Source organism: Suricata suricatta, chromosome X (genome assembly GCF_006229205.1).
Source record: "Suricata suricatta isolate VVHF042 chromosome X, meerkat_22Aug2017_6uvM2_HiC, whole genome shotgun sequence".
Taxonomy (NCBI): domain Eukaryota; kingdom Metazoa; phylum Chordata; class Mammalia; order Carnivora; family Herpestidae; genus Suricata; species Suricata suricatta.
Genome location: NC_043717.1, coordinates 25114977 through 25140076, shown reverse-complemented (window position 1 = coordinate 25140076; position 25100 = coordinate 25114977). Strand labels below are relative to the sequence as shown.

At 45.6% G+C, this 25100-nt stretch overlaps 1 protein-coding gene across 11 annotated transcripts in view; it reads left to right on the top strand.

The window, feature by feature from the left end:
- The window catches only part of DMD (dystrophin), a 1657593-nt gene that overhangs the window by 1541397 nt on the left and 91096 nt on the right, over window positions 1-25100 (top strand). For all 11 annotated transcript variants that reach the window (XM_029929473.1, XM_029929472.1, XM_029929470.1 and 8 more), the window contains 3 exons: window positions 9214-9288; window positions 21407-21608; window positions 23891-23976. In XM_029929473.1, coding sequence (XP_029785333.1) covers window positions 9214-9288; window positions 21407-21608; window positions 23891-23976 — 363 coding nt within the window. The remainder of the gene's footprint in view (window positions 1-9213; window positions 9289-21406; window positions 21609-23890; window positions 23977-25100) is intronic.

The following is a 25100-nucleotide window of genomic DNA, read 5'->3' as shown; positions in this document are numbered from 1 at the left end:
AGTTTCCACCAGATCATCTACCAGGCTTCCAAGATGCTGCAGCTGTGGTCTGTTCTCTTCTTCTCTCTAGTTCTGTCCCTCTTCTGTTGGGGAGATATCCATTTTAATTCTTATGCTGTCATCCTAGTAGAGTTTTGGGAATAATGAGACAGAAACGAGTCTGTTCCCTCTACCTCATGTAATTGGAAATCCCAAGAGTTACATTCTTAAAATGATGTGCAGGGCCCTGAATAGGCCCCTCCCTGCCTGCCTGTTAGTATAACAGGGTGCTGTCGAAAAGACCACCAAACACCGAACAGAAGCGAGGCAAGATTTTATTTACAGCCGGGCCCAAACCTGATCTCCTGATCTTAAGGAGAAAAGTGCAGAGAATGGCCCCGAACAAAGGTAGCAGTGAGCTTATGTGGACTTCAGCCAGGCAGAACACGTCACTATCCAGTTAACCAACTACATTTTACAGCATTTTATCGTAGCCAATTCTATTGTGACATATAGACATTAGTTTTGATGGAAACCTATCATATTAAAGTTCCTTGTCTTGTAAAATGACGAACCATAGTTAAACACCTAAAATATCACGAGGCAGTGACTATGTGACTTTTTACACGTTGGCTTTGCCTTGGCGAGATCTTAGTGAAAGGAGTGGGGGAGTGTTTTGCAACAAGTTATCTATTTAGCAAGCGGGTGAAGTTACGGAAGAGAGATGAGGCGGTTAGTAATTTCTAATTACCCTAATAGAGAACTACATAAGCTTTTATCAATTATTTATGAAATGTGAGTTTAAGATGAACCTATATACAGTAAGCTTTCTGATACTTAACAAGTTGACCTATTACAGTTAGGCCTCATGGCAGCCATTCTTCCCCGCTCTCTTGAGATTTCAGCAATTCAGATCTTGCTAAGATTCTTCATCGTCTGTGCTCTTGTCTCCTTGGGAGCCTCCTCGTACACATGCTGGCCCTGTGACCTTGTATCACTCTTTGCCTCTTTACCTGGTTAATCCCCATCGCCCTCCAGGTCTTTGCAAAAACCTCAGTTTCTCAGAGCAGCCTGCCTGGCCTGCGTTTCCTTCGTGTCCTTTCAGGAAGCGCTGAAAAGGCAGATGGAGGGATTATGGCTCCATGGAGGTCTTTGAAAAAGTACACAGCAGTTTTGCCTAAATGGCCTTTTTAAATCACGAGTATTATTTTGTGTGTGTTTTCTTGGTGGGGAAGGTTTTGAGACTTAGAGCTACCCCAGTGCTTTCTGATCGGAAGCTGAAGTAAAAGGAACACAGCACATTGGGCGTCTGGGTGGCTCAGTCGGTCAAGCGTCTGACTCTTGGTTTTGGTTCAGGTCATGATCTCACGGTTGGTGGGTTTGAGCCCCGGGTCAGGCTCCATACGGACCCTTCCTCATTGATAGCCTGGAGCCTGCTTGGGATTCTCTCTCTTCCTCTCTCTCTCAGCCCTTACCCCACTCGCTCTCTCTGTCTCTCAAAATAAATAAAATGAAACTTAAAAAGGAATATGGCACCACATTGTCAATAGGAGTCAGCTCTCCATTAGCTGGGGAAGATGTCAGGCTCTACAAATGGCATTTATTTATTCATTCATTCGTTCGTTCGTCCATTCATTTTCTTTAACCTCTACACCCAACGTGGGGCTTGAACTCAACTCCGAGATCCAGAGCTGTGTGCTCTACTGACTGAGTTAACAGGCGCCCTCCCCAAAAGGGTATTTAAGGATATACAGTTCCCCCCCCCCCCCCCCCCCAAAAAAAAAACCTTACGGGAGCCATTTGTTACAGAAGCTGCTTTCTCAACTAACCTTTTACCAGAGCAGGGAACCAGGAGCAAAGGTGACATGAGTGTCCCTTCCTTCAGGAGAACAGTGTTGCCAGAAGGTAGCGAGCCCCTGCCGAGGAGGCCAGGCCCGAGGAGGGGCCAGAAAGGCCGCGAGCAAAGCCCCAGTGGGGGTTTTGTGCTATCTTTGATTTCACAGTTACTTGAGCTTCTCAATTTTTTACTTTTTATTTTTGGTTTATAACCTCTTTCTCTCTCCTATGATTTGAAGTCCTCCACATCTGGACTACAATGGACTACTTTCTTGCTTCTCTTCATTTTTTTTTAGGAAAATTCTGGAAAGTCACTGGTAGCCAGTAAGTCATACCATTTCCGTTCTGGAAGCATAACTTAATGGTAATTATAAGTTCAAAGACTTGGCTTTCTGGGGTTCTTGGCAACTCGGAAGGTGTAATTCCTGTATACCTCTGTGTAGATTTGCTTTGTCCCCATTTGAGTGATGCTCTATGTTCATGATGAGGTTTGAATGAGTTTAGAGTTTAAAAGGCCTCAAATATATTTTAAAAAATTATAGACTAAGTCTCATGAGTTAGTGTACCTCTTCTTTCTCAGCTGATTTGTAAAAGATAAGTTCGAGAAATCCTACCTGTTGCTGGAGGGCTCCCGGGAATTCTGCATTGTACTCTACACCTCCCGAACTTAACGAGATTTCAAGGCAGACTTGCTTTAAATTACTCACTTTATCTCAAGCCTCATTAAAAGCCATGGTTCCGGTGTCTTCTAGTGAGTTCGAGCCGGTAAGAATACTTGCCCTGTGGAGAGTTCATCAGAACACTGTAGGAAGGGTGAGGCTGGGGAAGAATGAAGGCAAGATCCGGTCCCCTATTTCACCCTCTGCCACCCTCCCGTAGGAGAAGGCTCCTGGGGACACTGCCTTATTTCAGCTTCTTTGGGAAATGATGAAAATACACATGCAGTGTGGGGTTAGCTCCTACTGCATGGTTGGAACTGCACCAAAAATGATCGTACTGCCTCCAAATTGTATTTTTCACTCATGCTCACCTGAATGATTTGGATTACGTTTTCTTCTGGGAAACCGAGTTGCTAGGAAGAAACCAAGACCACAATGCTAATTTATCTTTTGGAATAATCTTTAGCCATCCAGCTCTTTCCACTCATTAATTTTATGAGGTCATTATCATTCTTTCTACCTAATAGATAAACACACTAAAACTTTGAGCCTTAAGAAAAAAGGCTCCCCAAGCCATTGGAAAGCTGGGCTTGAAATAGTTCTTGTTTTAAATTCTAGACCTCAGTTCAGTCAGAGATAGCAGGATTTTTGAAGTGTGATCAAATGGCAGAAATCAGCCATAAAACTGAAATGAAAAATACCAAAAAAAAAAGGAAATGAAAGGGTATAATGTTTTATTTCTTATGATATTTTCCCAGTTTTCCCTTGACTATGTCGAGGTGTTAGGCACTATTTTTGCAAGAGCATTGTCCAGCGTGTGCGGATTTCTGACTTGAGCTGTCGTTCGTCTTTCCTGGCATTTGACACCTTCTACCACTGCCTTCCACAGAATTGGAAGTAAAAATCCTAGAACAGAAATATTGACCAAAGTCCAGAGAAATTCCCAGGCTAAACAAAGGGGCAACCCCCCCCCCCCCGCGTTACTTGTTTTGGGCTTCCGAATAAACTCCAAATGGGCCATCCCTTCAGCAGCTGGTGATTGAACGTGAGAAGGTAGACGGTGTGATATTTGCCCTCGTTCCTTAAGTTTCTGGATTTCTCTATTCTTAGGCTAGAACCAGCCCTGGATAAAATAATTCAAGTCATGAAGAAGAATGTTCAGTTCAGCATTTTTATCCTTCTGAAGTGTACTTTCTACCAGCTGCCATGGAAACATTGTGTAACTCGTTTCTTGGATAGTCTCACTCCTCTCTTGAGTTCCGGTTATTGAGTGCTGGTGAGCTCATTACAACTTGGATCCAAGTCCTGGAAAGGCAGCTCCCGGGGAAAGTGGAGGCCAGCCTCCTGCGGGGATGGGGAAGAGGGGTGGAGTTAGGTTTATTGGGCATGGATACTTCAGCTGCCAGGTCAGTTCCGGCCGCAGCCTGGGGCAGTGTCACGCTGTCCGCAGCGGTGCCACTCTTGAGATTTCTGTGTGCGTCCCACATGCCTTCCCGAGGCAGAGACTGAACTCATCCAGCTGCGAGCCGGAGGGCGTGGTGCTGCAGATTCCTAGCAACACGGCAGACTCAACAACACAGATGGTTATCTCTCTTGAGTAGGGCTTGCAGGGCCCCAGAACTCTGTTGTAATTCAGTGATGGTTACTAGATAAACATTTGTATGGCTTCTGTTGCATGATGATGAAAACTAGATATTTTCCTAGCTTCTTTCTTAGATTTCCAGATCACTGTTGGCGACCCGTGGCGAGGTCGGACTGTGGTGCATTGAAGACAGCTGGCAGAAGGGCAGTGGGTGGTGGGTCCGCTGAAAGGGTGTCGGAGAGGGTAAACTGGAGGCAGAATGCCATAGTTAGAAGGATTTGGAAGGAAACAGGGCTCCAACTGCTTTAGGGGAGCTGAGCGCGCTGCTCAAGCAGGAATGTGGCAGAGGCTCATCTCGAGGGTGTTCCGCAGCGAACCGCACCCCGAAGGAAGCCGATGATCCTTGCCGCTCCCACTTGGATCTGTAGCTTGTGGTGGAATTGGCGACTTCTTGAAATAAACTGTGGAACGTAGCTGGAGGTTCTGACCTCATTTAGATCATTCGTTCTGAATCCTGAATGGAACCCAGAAAATTGGAAAGGGGGCAGAAGTGGGGTCATAAGAGAAGGACCTTAGTTTTAGGAAACAAGGAAGGTAGAAGACTAGGCCAGTGAGTTAAGAGGCAATTGGGAAGAAGGCTTAGAAAGTAGGAGAAAAACAAAAGAAAGCTCTGCCAGTGTCTTCTGCTAAGATGTTTAACCGACACACAGTTCACACACACTGCACACTTCTGTTGAAGTTAGTGAATGAGAGGATGTTGGGAGTCGGAGGCCCGTTCCTTGGAAAGTGCTGTGGGGCGGTGGGAAAGGAAGAGTCATCTGTGCTTGACCAGAAGGGCGTCTCGTGTTTCCGTGTTGCTTATTTTACGAAAGAGCCAAAGGGGCTCGTTCATGAGCGCGTAGAGGAAGTCCGCGCCACCAGGTGTGGGCAGAGTCTGATCCTACCGGTGGGTGGCGTTACACCCTTGCAGAGGGGTGGACGGGAATTAGTCCCTTGTGGATCTGTGCCACAAGACACGAGGTGGCAGAGACCACCCAAAAAGGTAAGCGGTGATGCCTGGGGAAAAGAGACAAAGGAAAAGTCACTACTCAAGGAAGAGCAGTCGTGAACGCAGTCAGCGGGGCAGGTGAATCCAGCCCTCCTGAGCAGAGCGCAAGCTTTAGGGACAAAAGTTAATGCACTTGGAGGAGGGGGAATCTGTACCTATTGCTTTGAGACACTTTTAATATACTGAATACTTTTTATTGGCATTTATCATAAACAAGAGACCCACAGATCCCAGTGGTGAGTTTTTGGGTTGATTGGTCATAATTGTCATTCAATAATCTCCTAAAAGTCCACAAAGTGGAACTTGAGAAAGACAGAAGAACAAGAGACAACATGTACCTGAACTTTAACCACACGAAGCGAGAAATTTCATTAAAATGTACCATTGAAGTATGGATTGTACTCGAAGGACCATATAAATCACCTGGAAATCTTGTTAAAATGCTGATTCTGATTCATGGATCTCCAAAGGTTTGTTTGGCATGTCTAACAGGCTCCTAAGACGCACTCGTGCGGTTGGTCCTCAGATGACACTTGGGGCACCTAGGACCCACACAGGTTCTCTTTCGCGCCAGTTCGTAGCCATGCGTAGTTAGATGTGGTTTGAGGGGTGTCGTCTCAACTTCACCCACGTGCCAGTCTGTAATGAAAGCAAGTCTTCGGCTCTGGCACCCAAGAGCGTTGCTTAGCCATGGGGCACGAAACAGTCTTAGGTGCAAAAGGCACAGTGAAGTCACAGCCCTGCCTTTTTGAGTGCTTGGCGTGAGAGCCTCACGGTGCCTGGCCGAGCTCTCTCGCACAGCGGTTCTCACAGTGTGGTCCTGGGACCAGCAGCATCAGAACCGCCTGGAAGCTCGTTAGAGATGCAGCTTGTCAGGCCCTCTGCAGATCTATGGAATAAGAAAATCGGGGAGCAGGGCCTGGGAAATTGAACTTTTGAAGCCGCCCTACCCCAGTAATTCTGATGTATGTTTAAGTTAGAAAATCGCTGCTCTAACCGTGGGGTTCTCTTGATCGTCTAATTGAATTCACGCAACCAACAATTGAGTGACCCGCAGGTGGACATTTTGGAATCCAGCCTAGGGCACAATTTCGATGGGTGGAGAGCCTTCTAGATTGTTCTCATAGCCTGATAATAGCAGGGCAGCGAATGTTTCTCAACCTTTTCCAACGGTCCTCGTATTTCGCAAACCACTGATAGAACCAATGCAAACCTATCTAACGTTAATTGGAATAATTAATGAATCCCCTGGTGTAATAGGAGCTAAATATAGCTGAAGTACTTCGAGTGGCCACCTCTGGAGTGAGGCTTTTTGATGAATTGCTAGCCAAGCGCCCCTAGAGTGTGCATTTTTGATTAACATAGCTGACGTCCTATTGCACTGCCCACGTGAGGGTTTTCTTTAAACTCTTAAAATGTACTTTATTAAGGCGTCATTTATACACAATAAAATGCATCCGTGGTAAGCAGATAGGTAGAGTTTTGACAAATGTATACACTCACATAACCTCTGCGCCAGTCAAGATGTATGTGTAACATTTCGGTGGCTTACGAAATAACCTTGTGTGTTTTGAAGTCGGTCACCACCCCCACCCCCACCCCCACCCCCGCTGCACCCCAGGCTACCAGCTTATCTGTCCTCTGTCAGCATTGGTGACATTTGCCTATTCTAGCTTTTCAGATGAGTGGTGTCAAATAGTATTTACTCTTCTTGCCTCACTTGGACTGCGCATTGTGTTTTTCAGGACAGTTCACACTGCTGAATTATCAGTAGTGAGTTCCTTTTCATCCCAGAGTAGCGTCACACTGTAGGACTACACCACAGCCTCTCCAGTCGCTCTCCTGTTGCTTTGTTGCCAAGATTTTAGCTATTGTGGATAAAGCTACTGCTGTGGACATTCATGTACCATCTTTTTGTAGACATGCTTTTATTTTTTTTGGGTAATCTCCATGAGTGCAGTATCTGGGTCATAAGAGAGATATATGTTTGTTTTCATAGGAAACTACCAAACTGGTTCCCTGACGTGGTTGCACTTTTCTCTATTCCCACCAGCAGCATATGAAGAGTTCCAGTTGCTCTGTATCCTCTCCAGTCTTGAGTATTGTCAGTCTTGTTGGTCTTTATGCTGAATCTTTTAAATAGTTTTTAATGTTTTATTTTACTGAGAGACAGAGCATGCGAGGGGGGAGACACAGAATCCAGAGCAGGCTCCAGGCTGTGCTGCGAGCTCAGAGCCTTACATGGGGCTCAGGCTCATGACCCACACCACAGTTGGACGCCCAACCGACTCAGCCACCCAGGCTCCCTATATGCTGAATATTTTAAAGTAAATTACAGACATTGGTTTTCTTCCCCCGAATGTCCATTCAGGTTTTTGCGTTTGGTCTCTGCAAAGGCCCTGAAGCTGATGATGTTGACCACCCCTGCGACTTGGGCGTGCATTACATCATTTCCCTTTCCCAACCCCCAATTAGAATTGGTGTCATGGCTGCCGTTTGATTGTGGCAGTTAGTCATGTTTGCCACTGTGCTTTTTTTGTTTCTTTCATTCTTTTGTTCATTTATTCCTCCATTTTGTCAGCAGTTCCCTAGCTGGAGGAGACCTGCCTTTTCAGAACGCAGTTGTATGTTAAGTCATGGGGAGAGAGGACAGAAGCAGGAGAGAGGGTAGTTGTCTTCAAGGAACTTTCTGGAACTGGGTTCCTGAAACATAACTACCCAGAAATGGTAACAAAGAAATACAGCCCAGTGGACTTTGAGGCTCACACACGCTTGAGTGAGGGCATTATCATTATCTAAGTAAAGCTTCCCGCTGGGGAAGGTGAATTGGGCCTTGAGAGAGGCCGAGATCATTGAGATGTTAATCTGTGCGGAATATTAGAACGATTGCACCTCAGAATCTAAGTGTTTATTTTAGTCTCAGTTATATTTTAAAATACATCACACAACACACACACACACACACACACACACACACACCAATACACTGTCAAAAGGTTAACAGTACATATCTTTGGGCAATGGGATTATAGGTGATTTGCCTAATTGATTTTATATTTTTCTTTAATGTCCAAGTTGTCCACAGTGAGCATGTGTAACTTTGATCATCAGAGGAAAGTATGATATTAAGTGGGTGTTGGGGATTAAGCAACACACTTGGGGTGATAAGCCCTGGGGGTTTTATAGGAGCCATGAATCACTAGGTTCTGCACCGGAAACTAATATTGCCCGGTTTGTTAATTGGAATTCAGAGAAAAACATGGGGAAGAAAAATCATTTGAATAAACCCAGGACTCATTCTTTAAAGCCTGAAGCTCTTCCACTGTGATTTTTAAATTATATGAACATGATTTTTACTTACCTGAGATCTTTGTCTTAAAATTCTATCTCTTTTAGGAGGCCTCCTGTATTGTCATTAATGAAATGTTCTTTTAAATATTACTGTGAAAGCAAAGTCATCTATACCTCTAAAAAAACCCCAGAAAAACTCAAAAAAGTATCGTATTGCTCTTTGATTGTTTGCTAATAAGTTCTAATAGCTATTTCAAAAATAGATTTCTTGTTCTCTTTTAATTGGGTAGCCAAGATCGACTCCACTAGACCGGAGGTCATGGTCTAGAAGAGAAAGACTCCGTGACCAAATGCCCTGCAGGCTCTACGCCCTCCCCGCCCACCCAGTCCCTCACAGAGCATAGCTTTCCTGATTGTCAGACAGCAAAAAGACATTTTTTTGTTTTTTACTTTTCCCACATCGACAGAATTTTTTAAATGTTTGTTTGATGTTTATTATTCACTTTTGAGAGAGAAAAGAGCATGGGCGGGGGGAGGGGAAGAGAGAGAAAGAGATTCCAAAGCAGACTCCAGGCTCTGAGGTGTCAGCACAGAGCCCCATGCGGGGCTCAAACTCACAAACTGCAAGATCATGACCAGAGCCGAAGTCAGATGCTTAACCAACTGAGCCACCCAGGCAACCCTGACAGAATTTTTAAACTGGGGGGGATATTCAAAAGATTTTTCTGTGTTACTGTTGTTGTTTCTAAAACATTGGGCGTTTTTGTACTTTGTGATGCAATAACACATGATGTTTTTTTTGTCCCTTTTGCCCTCAGCTGACCTGAATAACGTCAGGTTCTCCGCTTATAGGACTGCCATGAAACTCCGAAGACTGCAAAAGGCCCTTTGCTGTGAGTGTTACCCGTGCTTGGAACGCATCATGGTTCCTCTTTGCTTTAAAAAAAAAAAATGGGTCCAGGGGTATTTTCACTCGAAGAGGGGGAGAAATAGCTGTCACCAGTCCAGCTGTAACATAGAATTCCCATTTGTAAGGAGTCTGTGGCCTAGGGTGCCCTTCGACTCCTTTGTAAGTTATCTAGAACCTCTCCTGTGTCGCCGTTCCCTGCTTGGACAAGGTATTTGGACTTTTTATTTTCCAACTAATGACACTGGCATCAAGAGCTGCCTTGATGGAACTTGAAATCGCTCCACCTCTCCTGCCTTCGTTTCTTCTTCTTGTAAACGGTATGTCGCAGCAGCAGACAACGCCCGCGTGAGCTGCACCACATTTTGCAGGTGTGAGTAGGTTATTAGCTTGACTGCTGATGTTCAGATGAATGATGGGCTAAGAGTCCAGATGATGGGCTGTTTCTCTGCTTTTGCTAAATATCCTGCATCAGTGGGGAAATCCTAGCGCGTCATACAGCGCTATGTCTTTGTCTTATAGTTTGTTTATAACTCGGCTATCATGGAGGTGAAGTAGAACGGATTGTTGAAGGGCCCGTGTGCTCTGATGATAGAACCATGAAAGTGACAGGTCCCGGCGCTAGCCGGCTGGAACTCAGTCTAAGGAGGGAGATCCAGGGGGTCCATGAAGTCTGGAGACATCGCTAAATGAATAAAGACCATCGAGAAGGTGCACAACTGTTAAAAAAACAAAACAAAACCAGGCAATACCATTTCTGTTGGCACACTTGATGGGATTTTTCCTTGAGGAAAAGTAAAGAGGCAGTTTCGGAGTTCTATATTTAGTTATGTGACAGTGGAATAGGGGTACTCTGAGACCAGCTAGGTGAGGGGGTGAGGTTCAGAGAGGCTTTGCTTGAAGAAGTGATACCTAAGCTCTGTGAGTCCAGAAGGGTTAGCACAGCTCGCTCTAGGAGTGTTCTAGCTGGAAGGAGTAGCACGTGCCGAGGCATTCAGGAACTGAAAATACTGGAGCCCCGCCGAAGCACAGAGTCCCAAGAAGGGATTCTGGTGAAACATTTGGCTGGAGAGATGGGTGGGAGGCAGACTGTGAAAGGCTTTTGAAATTTACATAGAGTTTAGAGGTCAGTGGGGAGCCATGCAGGGGGATGGCGTGGTGGGATTTTCTTTTAGAAAGGTCATCATGGCTGCGCGCTAGAGTGTGACTTGACGGTGAGAGCCGTGCACCTGACCAGAGAGAAGGGGCTGAGCAGTTGTGCTAGAGAGACTAGTGGAACAGTTGTGGTACTCTAAACTGGCAGCACGGTGGCCTGAACGGATGTCGGAGGAATGGAGAGAAGTGGAGACAATGGAGAAATACTTCAGAGGTGAACTTGACAGGCCCTAGTGATACACTTAATGGGGTGGGTGACGGGGACCCAAGGAAGCTACTAGGTGCTCACGTGGCCGATGGTCACTCTACCCAGTGAAGGGGGTGGGTGGAAAGCTGTGATGCTCAGGAGAAATCGACAAATCAGATTTAGGACTCATGAGCATGTAGATGTTCAGGGAGAGTGTGTAGAGGGAGAAGAAAAGAGTATTTGGGATAGAGGACAAAAGTGTACAGAGGGAACTGCAAAGGAGTGGCCAGAGGGGGAGAAGGAAGATGCCGAGAGAGAGAGAGAGAGAGAGAGAGAGAGAGAGAGAGAGGGAGGGAGGGAGGGAGGGAGGGAGGGAGCGCATGCTCCATGTACTGTGTGGGAGGAAAGAAGCAGCTGGCCACCACCGGGGGCACATGTTGAAGGGAGGCCAGCATGGAGTTGTCACAAGTGCCCTTTGGATTTCGCAACAAGAAGTTCATTACTACAGTGAGATTTTTTTTTTTAATGTTTATTTCTGATAGAGAGAAAGAGCCTTCGCGCAATTGTGATCAGGGTAGGGGCAGAGCGAGAGAGACACACAGAATCTGACGTAGGCTCCAGACTCTGAGCTCTCACCACAGCCCGATCTGGGGCTCGAACTCAGACTGCAAGATCATGACCTGAGCCGAAGCCGGACGTTTAACCAACTGACCCACCCAGGCGCCCCTTTCCAGTGAGATTCTTAGAAGCATGGTGGAGGGGATGAAGCAGGCTTAAAAGCAAATGCAAAGGGAGATGAAAAGATGGTTGAAACAGCCAGTTCTTGGAAACTTCTTTTGAAGGAGAAAGGAAGAGGGGTGGTAGGTAGCTGGCGTGGACAGAGTACGTGAAGTGTACGTACTTAGAAGTTGAGAGACACTTGAGTCCATTTAAATACTTATTTATTTGGAAAGAGAGTGCGGGAGAGAGAATCTCCAGGAGGCTTTGTGCTGTCAGTGCAGAGCCCAGCATGGAGCTCACTCTCACAAACCAGAAGATCATGACCTGAACCGAGCTCAGAAGTTGAGGTCAAGGGTTAAAGGCTTAACCAGTTGAGCCACCCAGGTGCCCCTGGAGTCCATTTAAATGAAGAGGAGTAGAGAGGATGAGACAACAAACAATGGGAGTTCACAGAACCTACTCGCAGAGGAGGTAGTCTAGGACCCCGCAGAAGCAATGGGCAGTTCTCTGCTGCTGTAATGGGTGAGTGACCGGAAATGATCTGTGCAGGTCCAGGTCGGGAAGGAAACCCAGCAAGAGGAAGGTGTGGGAAGCCATGTAGAGGTTTGTTTTCTGCATGAAGGTCGAGAGAGTTCTCTGCTGAGATGGCGAGCCGAAGGTGAGAGGGTTGTGGGTGGGTTTCCGGTTCTGGAGAGTAAGAGCGAAGAGGGCCAATTAGAGCAGCAGCATTAGGAGCCCCGTCTGCTCGGTGTTCTGCATCAGTACCGGTCTGCACAGGTGTGGCACTTCTCCAGGCTCGCTCAGGACTCAGGAGCCGGGTGGCTCCAGCCCAGGTGGGCAGAGGACAGCTAGGCAAGAGAAATGACTTTTGGGGCAAAAGAATGATTAAGTGGTGGAAGTGATGTGTGTCAAGGCCACGTTGGGCAGGGGGAGCTGTGAATTCATGTGGAACCTGGTCATCAGGAGGTCCCAGGATCAGGAGGCTGACTGTTCAGGGCGCTCTAGGAAGAGGTGATGTGGAAGGAAGTGGAAAGCCGAGAGGCTGTGGTGAGAGAGGAGCATAGCTCAACACTGTTTCACAAGCGGAACAGGTCCAGGTGACTAGGTCTAGGCTGTGACCGTTTGAGTGGGTAGAGTAGACGTGAACTTGCATGGAGATGAAACAGGAAGTCAGAGAAGTGAGGCCAGAAGGGTGGACAGTTCCCCGCCCATGTTCAAGTCATCCATAGTGTTGGGGGGAGCAGAACTGAGAGCCTGGGCTGCCGAGTGTTCACGAATGAAGGCTCCTGACCCAGGGGTCTGCAGAGGCTAGCAGGCAGTCCAGGGGGGTCACTGGCATGTGGCTTTTCCCCCCGGAGATGAGGAAGAACTGTCCCGGAAGTGAAATTCCTTGCGAGGAGAAAATCTGTTTCTCCTCTTTATCTGGACCTCGCCAGTGCTTAGCACAAAATCTGGCACACAATACGGTTGAAAATGTATTTTCATGGAGTGGATGCATGAACAAAAGTAAATTTAGGCGTCCATTTCCTTATAGCTTATAGTCTGAAGCTATCATTTTTCAACTATATAGCTGCCAAGTTTAAGTGGTTTTTAAAGGGCTCCCCAGGCCCGGGATTTCCTACAGGACCTCTTAATGTACCATAGCTGGAAAGAGCTAAGGCTTTCCATTGATAAAGGGATAATTATGAACCTGTTACTGTAAAGGTTTTATAGTATATAGTATATTTCCGTGAGATCCTAATAGTTCGAGAGATAATCAGCTATTCCAGGTCAGACTCTGAAAAAGCCCAGAAGTAGACAAGATGGAAAACGTTACACTGACTGTCTTTTTCCATAATGTCACTTTGTACCTTGGATTTAGACATGATGCACTTCTCCTGTTAAATGATGACTCTTTTCACAAATATGTCTCATTTTCTGTCATTTCAGTATATGTCAAATTTTCCAATAAATGTTGAGAAAGTTGAGGGATTTGATATTTTTAAAAAGTTTGGCCACTTGAGGTTATAACCTCATTGTAAAGTAAAGCTTCGAGTGTAGGGCACAGACATTCCATTTGTAAACCGATTTGAAACTCTCAGCATTTCCTTTCTGAGCATGACTCAGAAAAAGATTGAGGGATAGCCCAACGAGGGTGTATTTATCTGAGTTGACTAGTGGATTCTCAAGAGTGGCGAGAGGGTTCCCTGTGTAGTCTGTCTATAGAATGAAGAGTTTGCCAGTCCTTTTAGAACTGAAAACGTCCGTGGTCTTATTACTTAATAGACCTCAGCCTCAGTGGTCAGCCCGAGTGGCGGTTCAGTAGATGACCTAAGAATTTCCTCTTAACTTGATATTTTCTTAGGTTTATCTTCCTGCCTTTCTGCCATTTCTGTGCCTACAAAGCCATGATAAGGGACTACTTTCTGTGGTCCAGGCAAATAAAACTTGTCCTGGCTAGTTTTTCCAACCGAAGGTCGCTTCTACCAGCTTTTGCTTTAATGAAAATTAATGGCGTTATCTTGGGGATTTCCTGATGCCAGTGAAGAGTCTGAATTACTGATGCCTTAGGAAATATGCAGTGCTGCCTCCGTTAAGCACTTGGTCTTAGATTTTTTTCACTTCACTATCAAAGCGTCAATATTGCAGAAACCGGAATAACACAGTTGCATCCACTATGGAGAATTTGCTATTTAAGTTGTGAGCTTCACCATCGGCTTATAATGTCCCCAGTTTGTAATCGGTTTAATGTTCCGAGACTCCATACCGCCTTTCAATGTGAATGAAAATTAAACTCAACGGAAAAGCAGAGACAAAGAGAAAATCTTGGTAAGAGGGATTTATAAGCAGGTTCATATGGCTGATCCCTGCCCACTCCCCCGAAGGTTTGGAAGAAGATAATATGGGCTTTTTCTCAGTCTCTTGTTCTCGTGACATCCCTTAGGTGTGTGGCTTCTAAAATTAAAAATATAGCCATCTTCTAAGAGCAGAAATTTTAAAAATGCACTTAACAGAGCACATGTATTTAGTTTATTAGCGTGTGGTGGGTTGGAGAGAGCCCAAACCATAGGGCTAAATATACTGCAGTTGATAAATGTGACAAATATTCTGCAAACAAGAAATCGAGAACAATTTGCTCCTGTTCAGCAACTGAATCACATAGCAGAGAGATTTTGTACAGCCTGGAGTTGTCGGAATCGAGTCACACTGCCGGACTCGGCCTCACGGCGACCAAACAGGTGGAAGATTTGCCCCCTGCTTGGTGAATGCAACTCCCCTTTGGAGAGGCCACCCCGCAGGGTATCTGACGGGCTTCGGTGGCTAACGAGGACCATCAGGGTCCAGGAGAGCATGGCTTACCCACCTTGGGTCTAGTGCAGCACAGGCCTGCGGTCAGGCAGCAGCACGGGGGCCGGTGTGTGCTCACAGCCGCGGGCTGCCTCATAGCAGGGCGGCCTCAGAGGCCAGTGTCCCTGTCCTGCCCGGCCCTGCACAGATCTCCTTTTCCCATATACCGTGTGTTCTTGTCACATAGGCTAGAGGCCAGATCTCTGTTATTTCAGGATTTGAAACAATCTTGAGGACTGGTCCCAAGCTCATTTTCTTAGCTTATGTGGATTCACAGATACTGGTGCCCCGAGAGAGGGCTCCTGTAACAGGACCTCTCTGTCTCTCTCTGTCTCTCTCTCTCTCTCTCTCTCTCTCTCTCTCTCTCTCTCTCTCTCTCTCAAGAAGTATCCAAGTCCTATTTAACATGTGTTAGACACGTGGCGGTGCTGAGGCTGCTTTCATTTCCGGTGACCGTGCTAGGAGGCTTGCCATCCATAACCCTCCTTCTGGAATCGGGTGTGCTCTCTTTGTATTAGGAGGTCTTTTCCATCAATATCTTTTCCCATTCCAGGCAGATTGTATCTGGCTGGGTATTCCTTGCCCAGCTCCTAATTCTCCTTTTATTCGTATTTCATGTGGGTCCCATGCTCCGTGGTCCACCGTTGCCGTCATGTTCTCGCATCTGTGCTGTAAGTAGGAAATAAGTGCGAGATGCAGAAATGTCGAGTCACCCAGGCTGACGTCATACATATGGCGGTCACTCCTAGGTAGGTTTCGGTGTGCGTATGCCCCAGAAATCTCTGTAAGTGTCCGCCTCAGATTTCTGGCTTTTCAATCCCAGGGAAGTGAGCCCACCAATTTAAACCAATAGTCCTCGGTGATCTGAGTGTTCCAATTGTCACTCCGCCCATTTGTGGCCTTTCTCACATAATAACAGGTCAAATAGCTATTTTTCTTTTACCTGTAATATTGTGACAGATGAGACATAGAGCACATAAACCTTCTACCACATAGCCAACACCTTTCTTAAACCTGTACCGTCACCATGGCCCCATAGAGTTCTTTCAGGTTATTATAAATCAGTGTTCTCGAGATTGGACTGGGTAAATATTCCCATAGGATACTTTTCAACACAGGTCTTTACTAACAGATGTGTCCTGTGAATCCGAACCAAAAGACATAGCCACTCTAAGAGTGCTCCGTACCCTCACGGTCACAGTCAGAATCCAGTGTGTTCGATAGATTGGCCAGCTGTCCTGTGCACTTCTTGACCTTTCTTTTTTTCCACTTCAGATTCTTTAAAGGGACAGTTGACTCATAGCTTAGGGAGCATATTTTAAGCCTCTTTCTAGGTACCAACATTATGTTAGATTTTCCCTTTTTAACACCCACGGCGTGGCTTTGTTCCCTTCCGGCAACAATCTGACCTTTCTTCGCATTAGTTTTAGTCCCAACCTTCCACCCCCACACTATGTATGTCTCTTGGGATCAGCCCCTTGGCTAGTCCATATTCAGCTGGCAGCAAGATAAGGCGAGCCCGGGCTTCTCCTTCAGTCTCCTCCCGGTGGCAAAGGCTCAGAGTGCATTAGTACAGAAAAATGGGGTTATCCTGTGTCTAGGCAACAAAACATTTGTGACAGTCTGCCCCAGTTAGTTGAGGGGTGGGGAAGGAGTAATCCATCCCATCAGCCCCTGTGGAATTCTTACACTTAATGTTCCAAGTAATAGCCATAATATCCTGCTCGGGAATGTTACCAGCCTTTCAGACCCTTACTTGTAGCCCCAGTCCAGGGACTGCGAGGTATGGCATTGAAAAAGAAAATGTGGAGAATTAGGGAACACCTGGGGGTGTTCCCCCCTTGAATTATCTTTTTAATTGCGAGTGGTCTCACAGGTGTAGTCCATTTATCCAAGTGAGCGTCGTCCAGGTTCCCTTGGGTACATCTCCACCTGCAGGCCAGCGACAGTGAAGCTCATTGGAAGGCTGTCCTGAACTTGGAGCTTTGCCAATGCTTCCAAGGAATCTTGAGCAGACCTGCTATTGGCTTGCATTTTTTTTCTGATCCCTTTCCTTAGCTCCTAGGGTTCTGGTTCTACCATTTGTAAATCGCAGTAGAAAGTTCTAACATCGATAGCCAGTTTCAAAGCCTGTGCTACTTGCAGTCAAGGGGTAGGTTGGCTGCCAGCATCAACAGTTCATTTCTATCCCTTTTATCAGAATCATCTTTTTTTTTTCTTTTTCCATAATACCTTAGTTGTAATTTTAGCTAAGGATTAGTTGGGGGTCTTCTAAACAATCTCACTTCTGACACTGATTGCCCTGGGAGTAGCAGTTGGGGCTCAGTTGCTAAGCAAACTCATGGAACCCAAGTGACAGAGCTTAAAAATGTACAGTTCATTATGGGAAAAGGCTACAATATGCCATCAACATTGAAAGCAGGATATGCATCAAAACCACAGGCTGCCTCACAGCATAGGGCCCAGGGAGGCCAGGTGCAAGCTCCAGGCGCCCACTGTCTGCAAAGGTGGTACCAGGATTCCCTTTGTCTCTTGCGTTAAGAACCACCATGTGAGCACAGACCACTTGGGAGGCCAGGGAGCACATAGTGGACCCTCACACAGGGTTTCTTAAAGCCTCCTAGTAACCAGGGCATTTTCTTCTGCATAGCCAGTCCCCAAACCAGATAAACACGGTCAGTGTTACTTCGAGCAGTAAACAGTAATGATGACCTGTAACCCATGGCTACCCGTCAACACAGGAAGGCACTTCTTTTCATTGCTTTGATCAAGGCTCTACATTGTGTAGCTATTTTAGCAAAAAAACATGTCAGGCCAACTCAAAGCCTCTGAAATTACCTCTCGTGGCACAGATAGCCACATCAGATTGCACTGACTTTCTTGCTGGGCACCGAAGTGCTTGCAGAGTCCTTCAGCCTGGAGCGTCGGCTGCTGCTAGGACGGCATGACGTCAGCGACAGCCTCTTGCCACAGGTGCCTCGTGCCGGGGCGAGAGCCCGCAGACAGCCTGCGGTTATCCGGCCATCGCCCACCTCTGTCTCGGCGTGAATTCGCTTACAGGATTGTTTGTATGTGAGCACAGAGTCTCCGGGCACCCCTGGAATGAGCCTGATGTGTGTGCGCGATGGGATTTACCCTAACCAACGTTCTCACGTTTCTTTTTTCTCTCAGTCTTGTCACCAGGCGAGAATGTGGGATGGTTTTCTTTTTCAGTAAAGTCTGAAGGGACACCTTCTGCAACCTGCCTTTCTGCTCTCTCTGTTTTACATGTTTGTTTATTTTTAAAGAGAGAGAGAGGGAGAGAGAGGGAGGGAGGGAGAGTGGGCACGCTGAGAAAGAGCAGAGAGAATCCCAATACAGGGCTCGATCTCGAGACCATGATCATGAGCTGAAATCACAGAACCGATGAAGCCACCCCGGCACTCCTCTGTGTGCCCTGGGATAATACCCAGCAGCTCTTCTTATCTCTGATCTCAGTTTTCTCAACTGCAGAACGATTCTAAAGGTGCTTTCTAGTTCTCCGAGCCTATGATTCATCAAAAGGAAAAAAAAAATGTGGGCTTCAGCTCCTCACTTGCGGCCTATGTGGAAAGGACTAGAGTTAGCGTTGGAGCCTAGAATGCTGAACAGGTGATTAGTCCCAGCCAGGGCCTCAGGAGCCATTAATGGGATCCTGTGCTAAGGCCCCCCACCCCTGCTTCATTTTCTGCTTTTCCTTCAGGGCAGAGGGTCCTGGGGAGCTGGTCCCGTCCCCACCACCCTCAGCCTCACAGCCCTCATGCACAGGGACACCACCAAAATGGTCCCTCTTCTTCAGTGGTGTCAAAACCTATAGCAGCTTGTACTGTACAAATAATTTTTGAAAGAGTAGGTATATTAGCACATACTTGGGTTTGTATACAGCTTTAAAATACATTCCCTAGTAAGAAGATACATATATTCAGACACACCCCCAATGGAAAGTCCTAGTTTGAGGTAAAAGAATAGTTTCACAGAATTGTGTCTGCTGGTTGTTTTTTTGAGGTTCCTAGAAACAGTTAATCATGACATTTATTAATACTCTTTTTTTTAAATTTTTTTTAAATGTCTCTTATTTGTTTTTGAGAGACAGAGAGAGACAGTGCGAGCAGGGGAGGGGCAGAGAGAGGGGGAGACACAGAATCCGAAGCAGGCTCCAGGCTCTGAGCTAGCTGTCAGCACAGAGCCCGACGCGGGGCTCGAACCCACGAACCGTGAGATCATGACCTCAGCCGAAGCCGGCCGCTTAACCAACTGAGCCACCCAGGCGCCCCTAATCATGACATTTACTGTTTCATCAAACAATCTCCATGTATTCTTTAGGATGGTTGTTTTGAACACCGGAGTGCATGTGTGTGTGGCAATGAAATTGTCCCTATCGATTTTCTCACCTCTTTTCAAGTCCATAGTATTGGCTACGGACACCTAAATAGAAGTCTAGGAAAAAATTGCTCCGTGAAAGTGGCATTCTGTTGGATATGTTTGTTTGGGGGAAGTGTGTTCTCCGGTCTTCTGTGATGCAGCCTTCTCATGTTGAACCACCTCGGGTTTGAGCAGAGCTCAGTGCACTGTTTTTCTCTCCTAACTATGTCATCTCTGCTCCTGCTATTTCAGAGCAATTGCCTCGCTCCCCTCTGCAGCTATTTATACTCCAGAGTTTCTGTTCTCTGTGTTACCTGTTCACCTGTACAGAGATGAGAGGAGACTCGGTAAAAAGAAACGCATGCAGTTTTGCCACTGGTTTGTTGGCGTCCATGACGCGAGTAAATTAGACTCTTAATACAAAAACGAGTCTCGTGGCTCCCACTTGCTAGTTCGTGTGTCCTTGGATAGAAGGCAAAATATTTATAATGATTAAGGCAGAGTCACCAGAAAATAATAGAAAAACTTCAATCCACCCAGAGCTTCCTTCAGCTTACAGAGAATCATGCTGAGAATATTGGTATTTGGAAGAAATCCGTTCTTCTCTTTCGCTAATGGAAATGGTGAGCTGCGTCTCTCAATGCTCTCGCCACCTGGCCCGGAACGTTTGTCCTCTGAGGAAGTCCGGCACGCAGAAGATAGGATGGCATTTGGCGTCTTTGGTCTCTGTCCGTCTCTGCAGTCTTCCTTGCAGTGTCGCTGGCTGGGCCTTCCCCTCCTCGGGGCCTCCTACCTGCTTGCATTATGAGTTTTTAAGTTCTTGCTTCTTTTTCCTACCTGCCTCCCTCTCAAATCAAGTTATGTTCTTTTCTGCTGCTTTGAATCAAGTCTCGGCTTCCGTGTAAAGAGGTCATTTCTTTATCCTGAGAGTATTTTCCCACAAAAGACGCAGGGCCTCTGCTTTGACAGGGTGAGAGCTAGTCCCTGGCATCGGAGGCCAAGTGCACGGAAGCACCGAGCTTTACTGACTGCGATGAAAGACCAAATCCCCTCCTGCTTCTTCCACCAGGCCCCTTGCTTGCTTCCAGGGAGACATCAAAGGTTACTATGTTGCTTTTATAAAAGAGAAAAAAGGCACACCACATAGGTGTGAACCTACGGAGGATTTAACCCCGATTTGTTTTCCTTAATATTTAACTAGAACTGCCCACAAATAACTAGTCAAAGGGAACAGGGCCCTTAAATTTGCACACATTGAGCACCGGGCAGGCTGTTTACTAACCGGGATGGTCCATGTTTATCTGTAGTTATATTTATAATTGCAGGGCACCCGCCCCCTAGATGGATGAAAGATGTCCTTAATTACCATCGATTCTTTGTCTCAGAGGACCGAGGATTCAGACCAGAGCTTAAGTGTGCAAGGCGTTGTAAACGGCACTGTTGCTGCATTTGCGATGTGACTAATAAATTGGCTTTAGGGCAAAGCATGTTCCCGTGACACTCGGGAGGAAAGCTTGCAATGTGCTGATGTTGGACAAGGTTGACGTTTCTCTTTCATTCAATTTTTGTCTTTCAGCATATTGACTAAATACCACTTCTGACCAAAGGGACCCGCCCCCCAATCCACACCTTATAAAGTTCTTAAGTGGACTTGAAAAGACATTGTAAAATATAATTTGAAAGTGGAAGGAATAAATGAGCCTCGGGTCTAAAAACTGAATAGATGATACAGTTAGTTTAGTTTCCCTTTTGAAGGTTTCAGTTACGTTGATGATTTTTTTCACCTAATACTAAGGTGGCAGAGAGATTGTGAGGTGACCGATATTTCCAGGGAAAAATCGCTTAATGATTATAAATACGTAGCTGGAAATTGAGTTTACACAACGCTAACTACACAGATTAATCAAACTGACCTTCCGTATTACAAATCGGAAAAAGTATTGTCAGGAACTCTTTGGAAATCTCTAGTAAACTACAGATTCTTTCTTACTCAGAATGTGCAAATGAGTCTGTTCCCATAGAACGCCCTGGATCTCCTTAACCATCCAGCACCCCCCATACTTCAGGAATGGAAACTTCCTCTACCCACGCTTTTCACGCACTGCCAGTGAGATTTGACTATAACCTCAGATCACTGCTACTCCAACCATTAAACTTAGAGCTGGGGGGTAGGGGACGAGGGTAGTGGTGAAGACAAACCGTTTTCAAAGACGGTAGGGTTCAGGTTAGGTGTTCACTCAAGTGTATAGAACAACTTGAACAGGATTTTCAAAGGAAAGCAAAAAAGGAGGATTTCCCCCTTGGAATCACTTGTGATTTTATGTGGCTTTTGCAGTGGATCTCTTGAGCCTGTCAGCTGCGTGCGATGCCTTGGATCAGCACAACCTCAAGCAAAATGACCAGCCCATGGACATCCTGCAGGTCATCAATTGTCTGACCACTATCTATGACTGCCTAGAGCAAGAGCACAACAATCTGGTCAACGTCCCTCTCTGCGTGGATATGTGTCTCAATTGGCTGCTCAATGTCTATGACACGTACGTATGACCAGCTCTTTTCAGACTCGGGGATGGGAGGCTTCCTGTCCAGAATGGCGCCAGCGTAATTAGCATCACAACAGGGGCCCTAGTCTAGAAGTCCAGTCCTCGGGATCAAAGGTTCACGAAGCCCCATGACCTAATGCTGCCCCTGTGATAAATCAGTTCTGCATTTATCGAAGCTGAAAACCATTTTGATGAACTACGACATAAGAACTAGAATGTACATGGCTCTCAGAAAACAAACAAAACCCTGGGATACTCATTTTTCAAATAGTAGAATGAGTCAGTGTGTATGCAGCCTTTTCTTGCCTGTGTAATTTCTAGTCTTCCATCCACTTCGGGGGTGGCTCCCACTCACTGGCAGAAATGGATGCGCTCCTGAAGGTGCTAGTGCACCTGTCACCAGATCTGAATAGTGTTAGCTCACACCCCGGAGGTTTTTGCAGAAGACTGTGAATTGATACGCCAGATAAAATGAGAACGAGCCCTTAATGGAGCAAACTGGGCGTCTCAAACTGAGGAGGTCTTATAATGTTGTTCCGAGTTTCCAGAGTGCCTCCAGTTTATGATTCTCTAAGAGCGTCCTTGTTTTTTGTTTTTCCCCCCTTCGGATTGCCCACATGAGGTATCCCCAGTTCTAGTTTTTGTCTCGAGCTTAGTGAAGACAATTGAGGAAGGCAGCGGGCAGAATTGGTCTTAATTTTGACTGAATTCTTCTTGGACCTCACAATGATTACATGCCTCATTTCACATGCCAACAGGAACTTATCCCCATTTGGAAATCTGGGAAGGCTTTCTGAAAGGAGTTACATATCAACTGTTTTCCCTTTTGCCTTTGATGTAGATTTTCACCATCTCTGTGATTAAGACATACTTATTTCTTTGGTTTTTTTGATAAGGTAGTGCTTTTTGTATTCTAAGACCACCTGGCTATTTACTTCTGATAATTATTTACCAAGCCCTTGAACATACTGGGTTTTAATTGTGGATTAGGCTTAACCTTGGCTCTGATAAGGGTTTGTAGTCAGGTGTTCCCGCATGTACATTTTGGTGCCGTGTTCTTTGCAGAGGACAAATGAATGGATTCTGAGTGTCTACGAGGCCCCTTGTACCTGCCTCAGAATTACTTGGGGACAATTTTAACTGCATGGAGACCTGACTTATACTTCATGAAGTTTATTTGTTAAAATTTTGATTTGCCTTTTTTAAAGAGGGGGCAAGAGAAGGAAATCTTCCAATGGTGGTAATTTTGTTAATGCTTTAAGGTCCCGGATTTCTCTTTGACCAAGGGTTTTAGGAAATGGTACCAGTGAAAAGTTGAGCGTGTTGTTCACCAAAAAGAACCCCAGTTGGGACTTATCCTTTGTAGTTTTGAAGTGCTAGATAGGAGAATTATGCTACAGTCTCTCTTTCCCTCTCATTTTAACCACCATCCAAGGTTTACTTTCTTTCCATAACAAAAGAAAAGCTGCCAATTATTATAAATCATTTTCCACATGAGGAAAATTTTTTTGTTCTTCTGTATCATTTTTCACCCATGGATGAAATGAACCATTATTAAGTTTGTCACGTGGAATGCTTTATTTCAGCTTTATATGTAAAGTGAAAGTGTAAATATATTTAAAACATTGATCTAGCGATAGGGTGTTTTTAAAATTGCTCTTTAAGATCATACATTTGAATGTTCTCTAATAGAGGATATTGTATTTTTCTTAGGGAGATAAATGTACATATTTCATACTATGTGTCATGTGGCCTGAAGTGAGCAATTTTCTTCTCAATGAGGGGCAGTCTGATGAAAATCTAAGAGTGTTGAAGAGGGCAGAGCAAGTCCATTGCTGGTATTTTTTGGTTTTCGTAACCACAGTAAGCAATTTGTTTCAGTGGCCAAAATAACTTAGTGCTCAGTGAATTCATCCACGGACCGACCTAAACCCAGGGGTCTCTCCGTTGAATAGAAGGCTATTTTGTATGCTTTTTATGGAGAGCCACTGTGAGAATTCAAGTGAGGGATTTTAAGAATTGCAAACTTGGTCATCCTTCATTGGTCAAGGCGGTCAGATTTCCATTGCATTGTAGGCCATCAGCCAAACAGATAAGGAAGATACTGAAGATAATAGATGATGAACAGAAACCTTCTCAGCAAAGCTTACTAAGACGACTGCTGTCCTAAAACCGTGGTCCCTAGAGTTCCCACGTCCAAGGTCGCTCTCCTTTGGAAGTGCTTACCATCTAGTAAAGCGTCATTAATTGTTTTTTGGTTTGATTATTCATCATAGGGGACGAACCGGGAGGATCCGGGTCCTGTCGTTTAAAACTGGCATCATCTCTCTGTGTAAGGCGCATTTGGAGGACAAGTACAGATGTAAGTCCCGTGTCATAACTCTGTGGTCTTTTATTCCTGTTGGCTGATTACCCCCGTTTCAGGGGGGGATGATGCGTGTTGTTATTTGACAGCACGCTCCTCTCGTACGATGTAGAACTGCTTTTAGAGTCCCAAACCTGGGTTTGTGCCCTTCCTGTCACACATTCAATTGCGGGTATTTAAATACAGAATGAGGATTAACTTCTCCAATCCAAGTATTATTTTACATTACGTTGACTATGTTGGAATAAAACACATGTTCCTAGAGGATAAAGTCTGATTTCCTCACCCCTTTGCAGCAGTCAGAGAAATAAATGTGAAGGTTTAATCTGTGCGCTTGCTGAGGCTTTGGATTCGTATTTAAAGAGTGCTCTTTGTCATTTGTGTTCAAGAAACATTGTTTATTTTACAATCATCTTACGGCAAGTTGTACAGACATCTCCAGTTCTTTGACGTGACTTGAATTTTATTACTTGACAGACCGATAGCGTGCCGTTTCTTGCAGGGTAGATATCACCTTAAAGAATTTCCTTCTGGTTAGCTGTTGGTTTCTTCAGCTTAAAATTGGCGAATCCAAATTGAAAGCCAAGGGCTAGAGGAGAAAAAACGGTCGCAGTGACTAAGTACAAGTACCCATTCCCCCCGTGAGAGACTGGACTCAGTTTTCCCCCTTTAAATGCTTGTAAGAAGTCTTCATGGTGGGAATGTTCATCAAACCGAGCCTGGCCTGTCGTTTCTCTTTTCCCCGAAGGCCCAGCCACACAGGGATGAGATGTGCTGAGTTTAAGGATGGGCAGAAGATAAAAGAGATTGAATTTCTCCAAAGCCACTCATTTCCCACCAGGAGGAAGCCACAAAAATACACAGACCCTTTTAGCTCTCACTTTTATGCAACTCCACTTGAGGTTTTTTTTCTCCTTCAATGCAAAGAAAAATAGCCCAACAGCTTTCGGTAACCATTTAAAAAAAAGGTACTTTGGATAGATGGGCACCCTCTTACACTGTTGGTGGCAATGTAAACTGGTGCAGCCGCTCTGGAAAACAGTGTGGAGGTTCCTCAAAAAACTATCCATAGAACTCCCTTATGACCCAGCAATAGCATTGCTGGGGATTTACCCAAGAGA